We start from the raw sequence: 21,330 nt of genomic DNA, 5'->3' as shown, positions 1-21,330 counted from the left end.
GGTAGAGTTGGAAACATACCAGGGGATTCCAATTCAATCCCATCAAGGTGGCATGTGCCAATGCCATCTCACTACTCCAAGTGATCAATTTCAGTTCACAATTGATCATAATGAAAGGACTAAGAGTCAAAGGGAGCACATAAACAAGTCTAGTATCTGCTAACACCAACCGATAGAATAAATAAAGGGGAGAGTGATCCAACATGGGAAGTGAGATACTCAGCAGACTCATAGAATGGCGGATGTCCTAAATAGCACTCTGGCCTCAGAATCAGCCCTAAAGGCACTCGGATCTGGCTGAAAAGCCCATGAGAGTATTTCAGGCATGGAAAGCCAAGACACTCTGGCAAAAAGATCTCTGTGAGTGAGATCCCAGTGGAAAGAACAGGTCTTCAAAGAGGGAGGTGCCTTTCTCTGAAGGGAGGAGAGAACCTCCACTTTGACTATGACCGTGTCTAAACAAGATAAGAGTCGGAGAACTCAAGGGGCTTCCATAGCCTTGGAAACTCATAACTGGTGCATAGGGAGATTACTGATGCCATAAACAGGAGTGTCAATTTGTAAAGTCAACAACAGGAGTCACTGTGCACTTACTCCTCATGTAGGATCTCTGTCCTTAACGTGCTGTACACTGAGGCTTAATGCTATAACGAGTACTCAAACAGTATATTTCACTTTGTGTTTCTATGGGGGTGCAAACGACTGAAATCTTTACTTAATGTACACTAAACTGATCTTCTGAAAAAAAAAAAAAAAGAAATTATCAATTCCCAACTTGACTCTCACTGGGATTAAACATGACAATAGGTCTGATCTGATTTCATCATCATTTTAAAAAAATCATCTATTATTTTTCACTTTATGTTTCTGTGTGGGAGCAAACTGTTGAAATACTTACTTAAGGTATACTAAGCTGATCTTCTGTATATTAAGATAATCGAAAATGAATCTTGATGTGAATGGAAGGGGAGAGGGAGTGGGAAAGGGGAGGGTTGTTGGTGGGAGGGACGGTATGGGGGGGGAAGCCATTGTAACCCATGAGTCGTACTTTGGAAATTTATATTCATTAAATAAAAGATAAAAAAAAAAAAAAGAAAGACAAAGTCTGTCTGTCTCTCTGTCTCTCTCTTTCTCTCTCTCTCTCTCTGTCTTTCTCTCTCTTTCTCACACACACACGCACACACACAGAGAGAGAGAGGGTCACGCACATGCACACACAGACAGGGTGTGAGGGTGGGAGAGAGAGAAAAAGAGAGGGAGGGTTCAGTCTTCCATCTGTTGGTTCACTTCCCAAATGCCCAAAACAGCCAGGACTGGACCAGGCTGAAGAACTCCATCAAGGTCTCCCACATGGGTAGAGGAAGCCCAAGCACTTGAACCATCATCTGCTACCTCTAGTATGTGTTAGCAGGAAGCTTGATTGAAAGTGGAGTACCTGGGACTGGGACTGGTGCTTCAGTATATAATGCATATGTCCCAAGTGGTGGCTGCACTCACCAGGCCACAATGCCCACCCCTGTTGTCCTACTTTGTGTATGCTACTGTATAAAATTGTTTTTGCTAAAATGTTCAGTGGTTTCCTCATTTGCCATTAAATATTCTGTTTGATTTTATTTGACTCTCTGTAAATCTTGCTGTTGATCATCCCAAAGCTTTTGATCTTTTGGTTTGGTGAAGTCCTATTTCCAGGAATTTGTTTTTGTTTTCTCTTGTTTTTTTAACCAGCCCTTTAGTAGTTGTCCTCCTCTATTTTTTGTTCTGCATTTCTACTGTAAGTAATGATTTTTATTGAACTCTAAGTTTTAATTGTATGAATGTTTTCAATGTTAGTGCAGGTTTAATATGTATCAGTTTCATTTCTTTTTGCATGTAATGTATATATGTATTTTATTTCACCTTTTTTGCTTACATAAAAATAGCATGTTATAGGTACTTTCTTATATTTTCCTTGCATGTAATCATGGGAGTCACTCATTTGAATTAGTATATGTTTTTCTCATTTTTGGTCATTTCTCAATATGGCTAAATAATATTTCATTGTATGTATGTACCACATTTTGTCTATCTCCTCCTCTGTTGATAAACACTGATTATTTTTATTTTAACTGTTATGAATAAAACTATTATAAATATGGTAGACAATTTATATCTGTCTTCATTACTTTTGGGTATACTCTTAGAAATGGAATTGCTGGATCCTATTCTTAAAAAAATAATTTAAAACACATTTATAGTGAAGACATATTAGCGATTTATTTGACTCATTAATTAAGGAAGCAGTAGTAAGGTAAAGTGGATTCAATGGAGAATTCAAGAGTCTGAAGTGAAAAACTGCGAAATTGCTAAATTCAATGTAATACTTATTAATGTTATACAGGGCAACAGAAATCTTTGGGATTATTGTTTGTAACAAATAGAAATCCTTAGTAGCTTACCAATTTTCTGTAAGTTATCTAATTATAGAGAGCCTGGAACATAATTAATACAAAGTGATAAGTTGAACAAAGTTACAATTTACTGGGGAATCATCATATAACCTTTGAGTATACTTATTGAGCAGTTTTCTAGTAAACTACCAGAAAGACAATAAACTTCTTTTGCCTTCACTTCAAATATTGGAATATTTCCTTCTCATTTGTTGATGTACATTTTGTTTATGATTATTTTGCATCACTTTTAAGAGTAGACTTTGTTTTAGAGTAGTTTTATGTTCAAATAAAATTTAACAGAAAATCCATAGTTTCCAAGTGCACCCTGATCCAAATATACAGTTTATCCCAATGTCAACATCCCACACCAGAATGTTTGTTTGTTACAACCAAACCTACACTGATACATGGTTATCTTCCAACCTCCATGGTTTTTAGATTCCGTTCTTGCTTTTATAAATGCTGTGGGTTTTGAAAAATATATGATGATATGTGTCTGTCATGATACAGAAGAGTTTCATCGTCCTAACAATACTCCATGATTCACAATTGCATTCTCTAAATCTGTAGCCACTGAGTTTTTAACAGTCTCTCTCCTGGAGAGTCTCCTAGTTGGAGCCATACAATATGTAGCCTTTTCAGATGAGCTTCTTTCACTTAGCAATATGTGCTTACAGCTCCATCCTGTCTTTTCAGGGGTTGATAGCTCATTTCCTTTTTAGCCTTGAGTAATATTTCCGTGTCTTAATGTACCAGCATTTAGTTATCCAACTGCCTACTGAAAAACAAGTTGAATGCTTCCAGATTTTGCCAGAAGCAAAAAAGCTGTGTGTTCAAGTTTTTGTGTTTAAATACATTTTCAAATCCTTCAGGCAAATTTCAACAGCTTGATTGTGAGATCATTCGATAAGAATATGTTTAGTTTTGTTAGAAACTACCAAAGTACCTTCCAAAGTAACTGCCATTTTTCATTCCCATAAGCAAATAATGAGAGTTCTTTTTGCTCCACATTCTACCAGCATTTGGTGTTGTCAGTGTTGTAGATTCTGACCATTCTAAAAGGTGTATAGTCATATCTCCTTGCTTAATTTAAATTTCCCTGATAATAATATGCTGGATATCTTTTTTTTATTTGTTTCTTTATCTGAAGAGCATAGTTATACACACACACACACACAGAGAGAGAGAGAGAGAAAGAGAGAGAGAGAGAATGAGAGTTTTTCCATCCACTGGTTCACTCCCCAAATGGCTACAGTGTCCAGGGCTGGGCCAGGCTGAAGCCAGGAGCCAGGACCTTCTTTTTCATCTCCCACATGGAGCACCCAGTACTTGGGCCATCATCTTTGCTGCTTTCCCAGGTGCATTAGCAGGAGCTGGAACTGAAATGGAGCAGCCAGGACGTTGACCAAACCAGTGCCCATATGAGATGCTGGCACCTCAGGTGGAGGCCTAACTTACTATGTCATGGTTGCTGGCCCCTGCTGGATATAGTTTGATATGCTCATTTGTCATCTACATATATTCTTTTGCTCATTTTCAAAACAGATTATTTATTTTCCTATTATTGAATTTAAGAGTTTTTTTTTTGTTTGTTTGTTTGTTTGTTTGTTTTGTTTTTAAATCCTCTCTCTCCTCTGATCACTCTAAAACGCTTTTTCTGTTTCTTGGTCTCCTTTAGTGATGATGTTGATTGTTTCTGTACCTGGATATTTAATGATTCTTTCGCATTGTTGCTGCAGTTGCCTAAGGAACACTTTTGCCTCTGTGTTTAATGCTGCCCTTTCCACATGTTGTCATTTGTCAAAATTCTGCTTGATCTTCGTAAGCCTCCTCAGACTCACATTCTTTTTTTTTTTTTTTTTTTTTGGATTTGGAAAATTTTATTTCTTTTTAAATTTTTTTTATCTTTTATTTAATGAATATAAATTTCCAAAGTACGACTCATGGGTTACAATGGCTTTCCCCCCCATACCGTCCCTCCCACCCACCACCCTCCCCTTTCCCACTCCCTCTCCCCTTCCATTCACATCAAGATTCATTTTCGATTATCTTAGTATACAGAAGATCAGCTTAGTATACCTTAAGTAAGGATTTCAACAGTTTGTTCCCACACAGAAACATAAAGTGAAAAATAATAGATGATTTTTTTTAAAATGATGATGAAATCAGATCAGACCTATTGTCATGTTTAATCCCAGTGAGAGTCAAGTTGGGAATTGATAATTTCTTTTTCTTTTTTTTTACAGAAGATCAGTTTAGTGTACATTAAGTAAAGATTTCAATCGTTTGCACCCCCATAGAAATACAAAGTGAAATACACTGTTTGAGTACTCGTTATAGCATTAAGCCTCAGTGTACAGCACATTAAGGACAGAGATCCTACATGAGGAGTAAGTGCACAGTGACTCCTGTTGTTGACTTTACAAATTGACACTCCTGTTTATGGCATCAGTAATCTCCCTATGCACCAGTCATGAGTTTCCAAGGCTATGGAAGCCCCTTGAGTTCTCCGACTCTTATCTTGTTTAGACAAGGTCATAGTCAAAGTGGAGGTTCTCTCCTCCCTTCAGAGAAAGGCACCTCCCTCTTTGAAGACCTGTTCTTTCCACTGGGATCTCACTCACAGAGATCTTTTTGCCAGAGTGTCTTGGCTTTCCATGCCTGAAATACTCTCATGGGCTTTTCAGCCAGATCCGAGTGCCTTTAGGGCTGATTCTGAGGCCAGAGTGCTATTTAGGACATCCGCCATTCTATGAGTCCTCAGACTCACATTCTACAGCCTTTTCTGATCCTTGTTATCTGCGGTGATCACCTGTTCCTCCAACAAGTGTCATTTTGTTCGTGCTGTCTTTAGGGTCTACATCAGTTATTTCCCTTCTTCTTGAGGCTAGTGATCTGACGTTTTTCCCTTTCCAAGCGAGTAGCTCAGACCTTTGAAAATGGCAAGTCTTTAATGAATTACTGCTGAAGGAAGGAAAAATTGAAGGAAGGAGAGATTGTTTAGCATAGCACACCAAAATTGATTGTTAACTGAACATTTTTAATTGTTAAATTTAGTCTGAACTATAATAAATGGGAGGTACTTTATTCTGTTAATTCACAGGAATGTTTGCCAGTTTTGCTTTATGTTTCTAAGTCAGTTAAATCTGAATGATAATCTAGAAATTTCAGATTTGTTTTCAGTTCTGCATTGTATTGATCTCTATATAGCTACTATGTATCATACTGCTTAATGTCTAATATACACACAAATTATTTTTATATTTTTTGAAAAAGTAACAAAATTTGGGGTAGGCTTTTGGCTAGCAGTTAAGATACCATTGGGGTGCTAGCATTCCATGTTTGAGTTCCTGGTTGGAGTCCTATCTGCTCACTTCTGATTCAGCTTTCTGCTAATGAACACTGCAGAAGGCAGCAGGCGATGCCTCCAGTACTTAGTATGCCCCCCATATGGAAGACCTGGACTGAGTTTCAGGCTCCTGATGTTAGTCCAGTCCTGGCTTCTGTGGACTTCTGGGGAGTAAGCCAGTAGATGAAAGATCTGTTTTTCTGTCTTTCACTGTCTCTCTTTCAAATGAAATATAAAAATAAAATTACAAAGTAATTAATGAAGTTAATGTTAGTTTTGATAAGTTTATTAACCAGTTCAAACTTGTAGGCTGCATCTTTGTAGCAACCAAAAAGAATGCTGTCAGTAGTAACTTTCAGATTTTCAAAATGGCAAGTATAAAGATAATAATTTTAATAATAATAAAATAAACTAACTTTTTAGAGTGCTCATTTTGTGCTGTGTTTCCTGCTTTAGGTACAGCATCTCATTTAATTAGTAAATAAATGGTGGTTTATTTGATGGACAAGGAAGTTGAGGCTCAGGGAGGTTAAATTACTTGCCTTAGAGCCCATGGCAAATTAATCAGTACCTAATTTAGATCCATTTTATCTAATTCCAATGCCCTTTGAGTCTGAGTGTTATTTCATCTGATGAGTTTTATCTGAATCCTCCAGAATCTTGATTAGATGTTCCATTGCAAACTGTTTTTCTTTGAGTAATGTTTTGCAAATTGTTTTATGTTTGACTAATTATTAATTAGTCAATTATAATTATTTCTGTAAAGGCAAGGAATACTCATAGCTGTATCCTCAGTACCCAGTATATAAAGAAGAATACATGGCTAATAAATGATTTTTGAATGAATCCATGAGTGAACGAACCGAAGTCAGTCACCTAGGAAGTAGGAATAATTTAAATAAATGGTTTATGAACATATGTAATGTCATCTGTGGCTGGGTGCTTTGTGACCTAAACTGCAAAGGAAGCTTATTTGTATACAAGGTTCTATGTTAACCTTGTACGCTGAGAATTTTATTTAATCCCCACATTAAGCTGTTCCTATTTTTTAATATTAAGAAACTCAGTTGAGAGGGATTAAAAAACTTGCTCAGGGTCAAAGATTCTAGATTTCAGAGTGAAGATTTGGGTCAGAACCTTTGTATTTCCAAGCCCATGCTGACTACATTAAGCTGGGTTGTATAAGTTAGAATAATGTAAATTATTAAGAAGTTTCATATGATGGTGTTGTAGACAGTAAGAGAGATTGGCTACATGTGAGTATAGGAGCTTACTTCATTTATAATTTTTTCCTACAGATAGATTCTTTTTTGTCAAACCTCCAGTTGTTTCTTAGGACTTTTCGCCACACTGTTTAACTTTGACCTGATTAAAATGCTTTAAATGTTAAGATAATGATTACTGATATAAATATTTTTCTGTATTGTGTGAAAACATTGATTAGAATTCAAGAAAGATTTAGAGCTATAAACCACATGGCAAACAATTAAAATTACAACATGTATTCTAAAGAAACTAACTTCACTATCTAGTTTTAGATGAGTTACCATACCACTTTGGAAGTGAGTGAAACATACGATTGTGGCCCCCAAAATATGTATGTATATGTGGAAACTTAAAGGGAATTTTATATAAGGCAGATTTAATTTCTGAACTTCCATCCAAAATTGCTGGCTGGCTTATTTTTTAATTATGCTAAAGTTTATTTATATTTAGCATTTCTATAATCATTGTCAGATAATACTGAATGTTATAAAATACTACTGTGTCTTTAGAAGCTAATTACTGAGAAGCAAAACTAACATACATTCCAAAAGTTTGCTGTTTTGGACAAGATAAATAAAATGAGATCCTTTTATAAAAAAGATTAAGGCCGGCGCCGTGGCTCAATAGGCTAATCCTCCACCTTGCGGCGCCGGCACACCGGGTTCTAGTCCCGGTCAGGGCGCCGGATTCTGTCCCGGTTGCCCCTCTTCCAGGCCAGCTCTCTGCTATGGCCAGGGAGTGCAGTGGAGGATGGCCCAGGTGCTTGGGCCCTGCACCCCATGGGAGACCAGGAAAAGCACCTGGATCCTGGCTCCTGCCATCGGATCAGCACGGTGCGCCGGCTGCAGCGGCGGCCATTGGAGGGTGAACCAACGGCAAAGGAAGACCTTTCTCTCTCTGTCTCTCTCTCTCACTGTCCACTCTGCCTGTCAAAAAAAAAAAAAAAAAAAAAAAAAAAAAAAGATTAATGAAGCAAGTGGGTAAAGCCACTGCCTTCAGTGCCAACATCCCATATTGGCACCAGTTTGAGTCCTGGCTGCTCCATTTCTGATCCAGCTCTCTGCTGTGGCCTGGGAGGGCAGTACAAGATGGCCCCTGCACCCACGTGGGAGACATGGAGGAAGCTCTTGGCTCCTGGCTTTGGATCGGCCCAGCTCCAGCCATTATGGACATTTTGGAAGTGAACCAGCAGATAGAAGACTTTCTTTCTCTCTCTCTCTCTATGTCTCTCTCATTCTCTCCCTCTCTCCCTCTCTCCCTCTCTCCCTCTCTCCCTCTCTCCGTCTTTCCCTCTCTCCCTCTCCCTTTCTGTAACTGCCTTTCAAATATTTGAAAAGCAGTGTGACAGAGATGAGAGAGAGAGGGAGAGAGTGTATGAAAGAGAGAGAGAGAGAGAGACAGAGACTTCGTCTGAGGATTCACTCCTCAAATGAATATAACAGTGGCTGGTGCTGTGGCATAATAAGTTAAGCCTTGGCCTACAGTGCCCACGTCCACATCCCCTTTGGGCATGCCCATTCGAGATCTGGCTGCTCCACTTCTGATCCTGCTGCCTGTTAATGGCTTGGGAAAGCAACAGAAGATGGCCCTAGTGCTCGGGCCCCTGCACCCACGTGGGAGACCCGGAAGAAGCTCCTGGCTTCTGGCTTTGATTTGACCCAGCTCTGGCCTTTGTGGCCATTTGGTGAGTGAATCGGCAGATGGAAGACCTCTCTCTGTGTTTTATAACTCTGCCTCTCAAATAAATAAGTCTTAGAAAAAACGCGTGCAATAGCTAGGGCTATGCCAGGCCAAATCCAGGAGCCAGGGACTCAAACTGGGTCTCCTACATGAATGGCAGAGGCCCATAATTGGGCAGTCATCTGATGCCTTCCTAGACACATTAGCAAGAAGCTGGATGGGAAATAGAGAAACTAGGACTCAAACCAGCACTCCCATATGGGATGCAGGTATCCCAAGCAGCGGCTTAACCCTCAACACCCACCCCTGAAATCTTTTTTTTTAAGATTTATTTATTTACTTTGAAAGTCAGAGTTACACAGAGAGAGAAGGAGAGGCAGAGAGAGAGAGAGAGAGAGGTTTCCCATCCGCTGGTTCACTCCCCAGATGGCTGCAACTGCCAGAGCTGCACCAATCCAAAAGCCAGGAGCCAGGAGCTTCCTCCAGGTATTCCCATGCGGGTGCAGGGGCCCAAGGGCTTGGGCCATCTTCTGCTGCTTTCCCAGGCCATAGCAGAGAGCTGGATCGGAAGTGGAGCAGCCAGGTCTCGAACCGGTGCCCATATGGGGATGCCAGCACTGCAGGCAGCGGCTTTGCTTGCTACACCACAGTGCCGCCCCCCCTGAAATCTTACTATCTACATCTCTTTCTATACTATACCTAACATTCTATTAAAATAAGAAAATCTAATAGGGTAAAATAAAGTGTCTTAGTTCTGGAAGCCGTGTTGCCGAAGTTGCTTGGGAACTGCACTCGGGCAGTGCTGAGACTCTTCAAGCGCCAGGTGATCTCTGAGCCGTTAGACATGTCACCCAGTCCTGCGTCTGGAGAGGAGCTCAGGTGTACACAACAACGGCAGTGAAATAACTGAAACGGGACCACATGTGCCAGAGACAAACAGCAGCTGCGTGAGGGTGAGATAAACTGTTAATGCGGTTAAGTATAGGGTTAACTTGCAGTTCCCCTAGCTGTCAGACAAAAAGAAAAGTATGATATATTTTTGGGTCTTATTTTTCCAGTAATAGGAAGCATGTGAGGGTATCAGGAGTGTGTTTTCAAAGTGTAGAATCTGAACATTAGATATGCTTTTGTAAAGCACTTACTTACTTACCTACTAGCACTTAGTAAATTTATAGATTGTCTGTGATGTATGTATAAACAAATGAAATATCTGATCAATAAGAATTCCCCTTGTGTATTGTCATACAAGAGACACTGACCAAAATAAGGACCCGTAGAATTAACAGCTAAGAAACATCAACGACATCATCTGGTTATTCCTTATAATGATGAAAGCTTTTTTTGATGAAAGCTTAAAGACGTAGGATCTGTTACAATATTGTGAATGCATATTTTAAATACATCATTTGGAAGATGTTGTTTCTTACATCTTCAAGGTAGACTATCTATCAAGTAGACTTACTATCTATCAAGGTAGAATTACCTTGATAAAACACAGAACTCTGAGACTCAAATAAAATAATTCTTAGTGTATAAAATTGTGGAATACCATTACTATGGCAGATCATTTCAAGGAACATTGTAACAACTTTTAATTGAATAAACGATGAGTGCTCAAAGTGACGTCAGAAGCCTGTCAGCCATGTGCTTTTAGCTAAGGTAGTGTATCATACTTTTTTGGAAAATGCTTGAGCTTCATGGTTATTTTTTCTTAACTGGAGGACTATGCCTGCCTGCATGGGATGGACAAAAAAGAAGCAATACTGCATCGGCTGGAAACCTTTTCATGTACAATAGAGGGGACTATCCCTTGGACAAGCTTAGGTTTTGTATATCTCACAGTCACTGACAGATATTAAGCAATCACTTCATTAAGTCCCACTATGAATGTTCAGATACGTGTATATATCATCAAAAATTTCATATAGCTGTGCAATGCAGGTCTTCGTATTTTGGGCTTTAGGCTTCCTTTACTCCTGAGCCCATGTTCATCTAGTTAGAAAAATGTTAACTGTTAACTTTCCGTGGTGCTGCTGAGATGGCAGGTGCATTCAGTGTTGGTTTATAGAATCATTAACTTATTTGACTTTATGCTGCAAAACCACCTGCAAATCATTTTTAAGGATTACTTTATATCACATGTTGAAGTTTTTATAAACAAGTTCAGAATATCTCTAAGATGTAGGCATATTAAATCTTATGTCCCATCTAGTAGTTCAGTATATTGATGTGGTCACTTTGGGCATTGCCTTTCTCCAACTGCTCTACAGAATGTGAATATAAAAATGAAATCATCTAAGAGAAGGAATAAATTTCCAATATTTTTAGGGTAACTGCTCATATCTTATATTTTATAAATATATAAAGCAATGCATTTATGCCCCATAGAAATGTATTGGGAGTTACTTAATAAAAGATGATCTATGATTTCTTCTCATTTAGTTATTTGGATTTTGATTTGAAGTTTATGATTCAATTTATTTTGGTCATGTCAAAAGGCTTTGAATGAATAGTATTATGTGGATTTTGGGTTATTTCAAATAAAGAAGGTAAACCCCAATATTATTTATGTCTTGATCATTTTTGTGTGTATTCTGAGTTCATTATATATAAATTACATATAAAAATATAAAAATTATATATGTAAAATTCAGTATAAAAAATTAAAAAATGGAAGACCTGAGAAGAATGCCTCACTCTGAATTTTACTGTTTACCCAAATAACTGTGGCTAAAAGAATCTTATTTTTACTGTAAATTATAAGATACATTAACGTATTAAACATCCCACATTCATATATTCTTAGAATCTGTATGTGCTAGCATAATTTAGATTTTTCAGAGTTCTAAGATTAAAATTGTTGGAAAAAGGCAAACAATTAATGGAGAAGTAAAACAATTATGTATGGCACTTAAAATACCTCTCTATTGTGGTTGAGTGTCTATAACATAAAATTTACAAATTTTTCCTTTTATTTTCATCTGTTTTACCTACTCCAAATATCACTCAATTATCTAAGAGGCTCAAGTCATTACATGTGCGAGTAGTCACAAATAGTTTTTAACTTTCTACAGATAGAGATGCTATTCATATTTATATACTGTGTGCTATATAACATTTCAAAGTTGGAAAATGTACATATATGACATAAGATTTATCAGTACGTGACATAGTAACCATCTTAATTGATGTCAGTATGCACTGTAGTGTTCTACACAAGGAGGAAATCACCTAATGATGCATTTCTCAGAACTCATTCCTTCTGTGAAGCTGTGTATATGTATGTATATATTTAAAATCATACTGTTTTTATAGTTTTATACTTAGTAAAACACAAATGAAATGCTTTCTTTTAGCTTTTTGTTTATTCTTACTTAAATATGATTCTAATTTTGGGGTAAGGACGATGGTAGTATCTAGTGTCTGCCAGCATGCTTTCATGCTACCATGTAACTAAATGGAATAATAAGCAATTGCATACAAGGAAAACAATCATTAATTAAGTTATATAGCAAATGCTATAGAATATATGTAGAGAGTAATGAAAAAGAAACAAGAGTTTTGTTGGCTTTTGTTGTTGTCGTTTTGTTGTTTTTGTTGTTTTTAATATTTCATTTATTTATTTGAGAGGTAGCGTTACAGACAGTGAGAAGGAGAGACAGAGAGAAAGGTCTTCCATCCACTGGTTCACTCCCCAAATGGCCACAAGAGCCAGAACTGTGCCAATCTGAAGCCAAGAGCCAGGAGCTTCTCCCAGGTCTCCCATGCAGGTGCAGTGGTCCAAGTACTTGAGCCGTTTTCTACTGCTTTCCCAGGCCATAACAGAGAGCTGGATGGGAAGAGGAGCAGCCGGACTAGAACCGGCACCTATGTGGGATGCCAGCGCTGCAGGTGGAGGATTAATTACTGACAAAACCCTCATTTACTGTTATGTTCCTGGTTAGTTTGGGTACAGCAAAAATGTTTGTGCTGCTAATCACTGAATCTGTTTTTATCTTGGTGTTGTTGTTAAAAATAGCAACAAACACACACAGGCACACATGTATTATTTTCCAGGACTACAGAGTTAACATCTTCCTGAGACAGAAGTGGAATGACCCCAGGCTGAAGCTCCCTAGTGACTTCAGGGGCTCAGATGCACTGACAGTGGATCCCACGATGTACAAGTGTTTGTGGAAACCTGATTTATTCTTTGCAAATGAGAAAAGTGCCAATTTTCACGATGTAACCCAGGAAAATATCCTCCTCTTTATTTTTCGGGATGGAGATGTCCTTGTCAGCATGAGGTATATTTATATGTTTAATGTTTATTCATTTATATTTTCCTTCTCCAATCACTGGATGACAGATATATTTAAATGATTTCTAAGACCATTGTTTTTACTTCCAGGTTATCTATTACTCTTTCATGCCCTTTGGACTTGACATTGTTTCCCATGGATACCCAGCGCTGCAAGATGCAGCTGGAGAGCTGTACGTAAATAAAACCACGTGATCTCATGTTCAGAACTTCTAGGCATTGCATGCCACTCGTGTCTTATGTAACAGTGGCCACACTAATGCTTTTGATTGCACATATTCAGAGGAATTTACATAGGAAGCATATAGTTATTCCTATATTATGTTAATTTTTATTAAGAAAGGCAAACCCTTTTTGTACTAGTCTGATTTCAAAGTAATTGCTGTTGGGTATGCTTCTAACTTGTTCCAGTCGCCATCCTCGTTTGAACTAGTAATACAGACGAAGTAAAGGAGAAAATGATGACCTAACTTAAATTACTTTCCAGATACTAAAGCCAGATTTCTATAGAAGCAGAAATATGGAACAAAAATATTCTGTAAAACCAACAAGGCATTCATTTCTTGGAATGTGTAGCAATTTTAAGAATCTTTAACAAAATTAGATTTTCTATATTTCTAGAATCATATGCTTTTTGGCTTGTAAAAGATGTACTAGATTATTAATTGAAGTCAGTTATTAATCTATAATGTATGCTGAATTGCTTTGATACTTATCCCTTAAAATAAAAGAACATATGCCTTTAAAAATAACCACTAACATAGGGATTTTTTGCGGGCATGCCTGGGTAGAATGGCCTATTTCTGCAGAGTAAAGAGGAGTAGTAACCTTATAACATCTCCTGCCTCTACTTTTTAGACTGAATACTTAAATTCATTTCATTGTTACTTGCTATTTTTTTAAAAAATGTGCTAAGATGGAAAATAAGTGTGAACAATATTTTTTTGTTTTCTAATTATAAAATGAGATTTTTGCACATGTAAGTGCATATATGTATATGTTTTATGCAGGATATATGTATATGTTTATGTGTGTGTGTGTGAGTATGCTTTGGGGTGCATCAAAAGGGAATTTTTTTTTTTGACAGGCAGAATGGACAGTGAGAGAGAGAGACAGAGAGAAAGGTCTTCCTTTGCCGTTGGTTCACCCTCCAATGGCTGCCGCGGCCGGCGCGCTGCGCTGATCCAATGGCAGGAGCCAGGTACTTATCCTGGTCTCCCATGGGGTGCAGGGCTCAAGCACATGAGCCATCCTCCACTGCACTCCCTGGCCACAGCAGAGAGCTGGTCAGGAAGAGGGGCAACCGGGACAGAATCCGGCGCCCCGACGGGACTAGAACCCGGTGTGCCGGTGCCGCCAGGTGGAGGATTAGCCTAGTGAGCTGGTGTGCCGGCCTCAAAAGGGAATTAAAAGATTCTATTTGGTTGCAAAACACTCTTGAAATCAATGTAGAGTTTATTTGTAATGTGTTTTCCATGAAATTTTGAAGACTTTCTGTATTTATACAAAATTCCAGCTGTGTATTACGTTTTAGTTCTGTTGCTGGATACAATAATATATTGCTTTAAAATGTGCAATTTAGAATTTGGTGATAGGCTACAGTGTAGAGCCCCCTTAGATTATACCCACATTGTCTATGACAAGCACATGTGCTTTAGGATTTGAACTGAAGTTGTGGTGATGTCCATTTGAGAGCTTGTTTTATTGATCCTCTGTGGTGATGCAACATTGATTTCTTCAAAAATTAGTTGTTTCACTAATTACATTTCTTAAAATAATTCCACATAAGAATTTGTATGATTGTAAATGCAAGGGTTCCAAAATCCTGCATCACTTGTTAATGTCATTGATGAGTTACAGCACACAAGGGTGAATTATTTACAGTCCATGATGCTCTAAGTGTTATTTGCAGCATGCTGATTATTTAACTTTTTCTTTAAGATGCTTATCTGTAACAGTTATGCTAATAGTGTTATTAGTGGCCATGGATTTTACCTCTTTACTTTCTTAACTACAGTGCCAAATGAGAAGGTTCTATTTTCTTACCCTAGCTATGTTTAGTATTTAGAAATAATAAGAAAACATAAATAATTGATTATATTCCACACTGATATTTTGTTTATTTTTGTTTATAGTTGGTTATACAACTGATGATTTGCGATTTATCTGGCAGTCAGGAGATCCTGTTCAGTTAGAAAAAATTGCCTTGCCTCAATTTGATATTAAGAAGGAAGACATTGAATATGGTAACTGTACGAAATACTATAAAGGCACTGGTAAGTAATATTTTCTCTTAAAATTAAACAAAACTAAGTCCTATTTGAAAGATTCATCTTAATGTTTATATACATTACAGGGAGACAGATGAGAAAAAAAGTTAATTATACATCGTTTATCTTCACATTTGTGTGTTTAAACCTTTTACAGAATAACATTCATCCACTTTTTTTTTTAACTATTGAATCCTAGATAGAAATGCTTATCTTTGTTTAATTCCAATAGTAAAAAGGTTTTCTACTTTTTAATTTTAGTAATGTGAACTTTCCCAGACTTTGAATGGTTTTCTTGGATGTTGTCAAGAGGTTCTTCTACTGGCTATATACAGTGTGATACTAAACACTTTGGATATCAACAGTGAAGTCTGTGTATATTCATCCATTGTCCTGGGCAGTTTTCACTTGGTAGTTGGCCCCCACTGTGAAGTCTGAAAAGCACTGACCTTTATGCTATGCAGGAAGCAGTGAGAGTGTGAAATAATTGGATGTCCATAACTCTTCTCTGTGCAGTCTTTTTGGCCTAGTTATGGAACAGTTACTATGAAAAGCACAGCAAATTAACCTCTTGCATTAAAGGATATCAAACTTTTGGATAAAATTACAGCGCTCACTGCTCAATATTATCATAATATGATTAGCATTAAACCTTGGAGTCTATATATGTTATCAAAGTTTCAAAATATTGAACACAATGTTATTTCACTTAGTATTATAAATAAAAAGATCATTGAATTTTGATTATTACATTGGTAATACTAGTCTGACTTGTAATTTATGGTCCAATTCTACTTACATATGGAGAAATAAATCATTAAAATGGTATCCAGGAACAGATATAATTAAAGTTTAAATTTATTGCAACATTTAAGTTGACTTGCAATAATAAAAGTGAATGGAGTACAACTCTGTAGAATTTCGAGAGATCAGATATTTGAGCCAGATGCTGCCATCATGACCTCACCAAGGGCAAAATATAATTTAAAACATTCCTTTTGATATCAAGATAAGCAATAAATGAATATTTGCATATAAACAGGCAACAATAGACATCTTGAGGATACAGTTAGGTTTCATTTGTTTCTGAATTTCAAATCCATTAGCAGTTATATTTATATATAAATAGTCTTGTCTCAAATGGAGCCTGTTGTGCTTTAAGACGAGAGGTGATAATCAAATACATTACTAAATAATTATCAAGTTTTATAAGAGTTCTCAAAACTTGATCATCAAAGCCATCAACAAAGCAGTCGTAACTACACAGATAGTTAGACTGAAAGGAATCTTACTGATGTTTCTGAGCCAGCTCCTTTGTTTGCCATGTAAAATAAGAGAGAGCAGGATGGCTGAATGATTCAGTAAATGTCACCATGGAAATTAGTGTCAGACAGAAGTGTAGGATTCCTTCTTCTACTTCTGCTTCAGATTAAGAAGACTATCATTTTTTTAGGAACCTTTGCAACTAATCTAGCAATAAAAAAATCTTGTAATCTAAGAAAAACCTTTTTGAGACAGTTTTATAGGAACATATACTTAGCAGATAGTTTTTTGAGTTCTACTAGTCTGTTTTAAACACTTATAGAAATTATATAATTGGATCTTCACAATTCCATGTGTTAAATACTTTAATTTCTCCATTTTACACATTGAGCTAATGATGAAATGACACTTTCTAAAAGATACACACTTATTAAATGATGCACTGGGATAATGAATCCGATATTGTTAAACTACCAGTGGAGTCTCCTATTATTCTTTGAAAATTTTTAAGTTTCATTTAAAGATGAAAACATAACTAACAGTTTATCTGCAATTTTATGTATTAATATTAAACTAAATAATGACATACGGGGCCAGTGTTGTGGCCACAGGGTAAAGCCGCCTCCTGTGACTTCAGCATTCCAGATGGGTGCTAGTTAGTGTCCCGGCTGCTCCACTCCTGATCCAGCTTCCTGCTAATGCCCTGGAAAAAGAAATGGAAGATTGCCTAAGTGTTAGGAACCCTGCCACGCACAGGAGGCCATCTGGGGAGTGAACCAGTGGATTGAAGATCTCCATCTCTCTCTCTCTCACTGTAACTCTGAATTTCAAATAAATAAACCTTTTTAAAAGATGTAACAACATTGGAAATCCTGAGGGTGCCCATTTTTTCACTTTAAACTCTACTTTGTACATTGTCAGTTTGGGGACTCAGCAGTCAATAGAAGAGAGGGACTTGATGCTTATGGAGGCACATTCAAAGGCGATAAACCAGTCAGGAAAGTAAATAGAATTCCATCTAGGACCTAGAAGGAAATCAGAAATCGTACCAGAATGTAGAGCATGTGAGGATTTAGTCAAGAGATGTAAATAAAGCTTTTGTGATATTTTTTGAGTTATCACAAATAAACCATCCAAATCTCATTAGCTACAGAAAATAGCAGCCAGAAAACCCCTTATAACTGACATACCTTTTTGGCACTTGCTATGTTTCAGGTACTTTATCAGCATTTACCTGATTCATCATATTAATATAAGTAAAACATATTTTAGGGTTTTGATCATTAGAAATATATTTAGGAAAACCAGACATTGAAAATATATGGAATGCTTAATGGTGTAGAATTGTGGGAAGGCATAAGAGAACAAGAAATATAAAAGGATGATGAGTATTTTCTTCAATTTATATGAGAATAATGACAGGTTTAACTTTAAAAATATGCCTTTCTATGATGGTAGAAATAACAAAGGTAGAGAAATATATCTGAAACAAGTATACAAAAATATTTAATTTAGAAGCCTGGGTGAATAATGAAATAAAACCTCACAGGAAATAGAAACTAAATTGAATTTGTTCACTGAACATTTATATCAATTAGTTGCCCACCTGCCCCTCATAAATGTAACAGTACTAAGAAAAGATCAAAAAAGATCAAGAAATGTTTCTCATAAAAGTTTATGGAGCAAATCACTGTAATATCCAAGCATGCATTTTGCTGCTGAATGCATCCACATCTCCTTTCACCTCCCTAGTGGGAACTTTCCTTAAAAGGGACGGAGCGGAGACTGGCCTCAAGATCCAGGACATAGGTCATTTAGGCTGCCATTTAAACGTGGTTGGGAGGCAGGCAGAATTTCATTTTAAAGTGCACTACTTTGCAGTAATTGGCATAATATGGAGAAGCACATGTGTGTCACTCTCCATTTCGTATGCACAGGGTGCATATAAAACCTACTTGAATAAGCGAGGCTCTCAACAAAGAGAGGTACTTCAGAACCACTTTTAAGGAAAACTGAAAGCCTTCTTAATTGCAGTAAGTGCACTTACAAAAACTTATAGTTTTGAAATAATGCACCTAATTTTGAGTTAGAAACATAGGTAACAAGCTAAGATGAATGGGGAGGAACAGAAAATGGGAAGCAATCCTTCATAGGTTTGTCTCATTTTTTTTAAAACAACTGTATATAATATTAAAATGTAGCCTAGTTTTAATGGAATTAAAATTAAAAATGAAATATTCTGTATTTGTTTTTGATATCATGTGGAAGCATGTGACATAATTAGAATTTACTTCACTTTACTAATCAACTATTTTATTACATAAAGCTCTGCCATCTTTCCAGTCTATCAGAGGCAGCAGTGATTATAATTCATATTGGAAAAAAGATAGATTTCTACTTTAATTATTTGTTAATAGGATTTAAATGGCCATTTTAAAGTTAAACATGTATTATAACCCAGTTATGTACAAGTGTTTCTCTAGGTATAATTAATGAGTAAGTGTACAGATTTTTCTAGCGTGTATATTCTTCCCAGTTAGGCAGTCTGCATATTTTGCATAAGTGTCAGGTGGTAAAAGATAGCACATCCTTTCCCCCATAATTGTTTCATTTATTCATTGGTTATTTATTCATTTCAAATTTTAAAAATAACTTTTTACAGTTTAAACTGAAAATAGGTTTTGGCATTCACTCATAATCTTGTCTCAACCAAAAAATGACATTCTATTCTAAATTAAGCAACATATGCATTTGATATTATATTTACATTCCTAATTGAAAGGTACAAAACACGTAAAAAATAATCTTGAACGTCTGGACACGTCTCTTTCACTTGAATGGAGTGCTTTTCTACCACTAGTTTTCGTTCTGAATGTGCTACGAGCTATTTTGAAAGCTGCCTAAAATTTGTGATTATTTTAGAGGACTAGTTGTTGTCATACCAGTTGCAGAATTATGTTGTAAAGCAGTGCCTGCATGTGTGTCAGGATGGAAAAGGTGGAAGTCCTTTAGGGAAAGGACCTGGGGAACAGTTGAGGGCCTAGAGTGGAAGAAGGGAAGGAATTGAGAGAAATATCAGATGTGTTCACATTGTAATCTTTTATGTATATAGGTTTGAAACAGTGATTTCTTATTTATGCTCATATTAACTTCCAGTACTTTCTTGCATTTTTAAGGTTTAACTTTGCACAGGACTTAGTGTAGGAAACTGCTACTTTTCTGTAAAATAAGTGGTGTATGTGACAGAAAAAATGCTTGACAATGTATGGTTCAGGAGCGTTTTTTTTTGTAGACCTGCCCTACTTTGATTTAGTGCTCATCCTATGGTTCCTTTAGATCCTTTCTTCTGACAGCCCCAATGGGTAAGGAAAAGTTTGACTCCATTGAAAATTCTGTGCATAGCCACTTAAAAGCCCCAGACAGTGGCATGGTGGAGCAGCAGGTGGGATATATTTCTCAGTGTCATGATGAAGTTGTGAAAAGTCGGGTGAAACAGGTTCTATAATGTCACCCTATTCACATCACATCAATTTTATATATAGCTGAAAGGAAAACGTTGTCTGTGGAGTCCGCTTTGTGGAATTGCCTCAAATAGAAGGGGCTTCTCTTGTGCGGTGCAGGATTGATGTTCGCAGTTGTGTGTGGGTGAGAACCTCATACCTTGCCTGGGTTTGTTTCTGAAAGGCTACTACACGTGTGTGGAAGTGATCTTCACCCTGAGGAGGCAGGTCGGGTTCTACATGATGGGCGTCTACGCCCCCACCTTGCTGATTGTGGTCCTCTCCTGGCTGTCCTTCTGGATCAACCCGGATGCCAGTGCTGCCAGAGTGCCCCTGGGTAAGGAGTCCCGTGCTTCTCTCTGGTGTCAGGAAAATATAAATCTTCACACCACTAAGCATAGACTCACCTGCTTTGAAGCAATGAGTTTTGGAATCAACCTATTTCATTTCAGTTTTAGGCTGCCTTCAAAACTTGTTATCAAACTAGATTTTTTTTCAATGTTTATGTGCCCTATAATTAAGCTAGGTTTTTCCTTTTGTGTTTTTGGAGTATTTTAAGCAGTTAATCTATTCTACCTTTTTCTGTGTTAAGATAATGATTAGTAAGTAACTGTCACAGATAACTAGTCTTAAACCCAAAGTTCTAGAGTCAAAAACAAATAGCTATGTCTCCTAGAAATAGCATATACTACTCCATCTTCTTATTACTCTTAGAGAGTGGTGAAATAGTTTATCCTTTGAAGAATGACTTGGAGGCTGTGTTGTGGTATAGTGAGTAAAGCCGCCATCTTTAACACTAGCATCCAGTACGGGTAGAAGTTCATGTCCCAACTGCTTCACTTCCAATCCAACTTCCTGCTAATGACCTAGGAAATGCAGTGGAAGATGACCTAAGTGTCTGGGCCCTGCACCCACCTGGGAGACTTGAAGAAGTTCCTGGCTCCTGGCTTCAGCCTGGCCCAGCCCCAGTCATTGTGGCCACTTGGGTTGTGAAGCAGCAGATAGAAGATCTCTCTCTATGTCTCTCCTTCTCTCTCTGTAACTCCAATATTCAAATAAATAAATCTTTTTCAAATAAAAATAAATTTAAAAATGACCTCACATCATTGTCCAGAAAATTATTCTGTGCAATGTCATCAGATGTGCTTGGACAAAGACCTATTTTCTCTTCCTTGAGTGCCCAAGCCCTCTAATTTGTTGTTTTTAATGCTCTGAGATACAAAACACAATAAGCCAGTCCTTTGAAAATTATGTCTCAGGAAATAAGCAAGAC

General features: G+C 37.1%; 1 protein-coding gene across 6 annotated transcripts in view; it reads left to right on the top strand.

The window, feature by feature from the left end:
* Nucleotides 1-21,330, top strand: part of GLRB (glycine receptor beta) — a 137,312-nt gene that overhangs the window by 84,806 nt on the left and 31,176 nt on the right. For all 6 annotated transcript variants that reach the window (XM_089302279.1, XM_089302280.1, XM_051819910.3 and 3 more), the window contains 4 exons: nt 12,781-13,010; nt 13,115-13,197; nt 15,160-15,300; nt 20,242-20,394. In XM_089302279.1, coding sequence (XP_089158405.1) covers nt 12,781-13,010; nt 13,115-13,197; nt 15,160-15,300; nt 20,242-20,394 — 607 coding nt within the window. The remainder of the gene's footprint in view (nt 1-12,780; nt 13,011-13,114; nt 13,198-15,159; nt 15,301-20,241; nt 20,395-21,330) is intronic.

The sequence above is a fragment of the Oryctolagus cuniculus genome, chromosome 8 (assembly GCF_051225735.1).
Source record: "Oryctolagus cuniculus isolate XC-2025 breed Fujian yellow rabbit chromosome 8, ASM5122573v1, whole genome shotgun sequence".
Taxonomy (NCBI): domain Eukaryota; kingdom Metazoa; phylum Chordata; class Mammalia; order Lagomorpha; family Leporidae; genus Oryctolagus; species Oryctolagus cuniculus.
The sequence above is the reverse complement of the archived record's forward strand: the minus strand, read 5'-3'. Positions and strand labels throughout refer to the sequence as shown.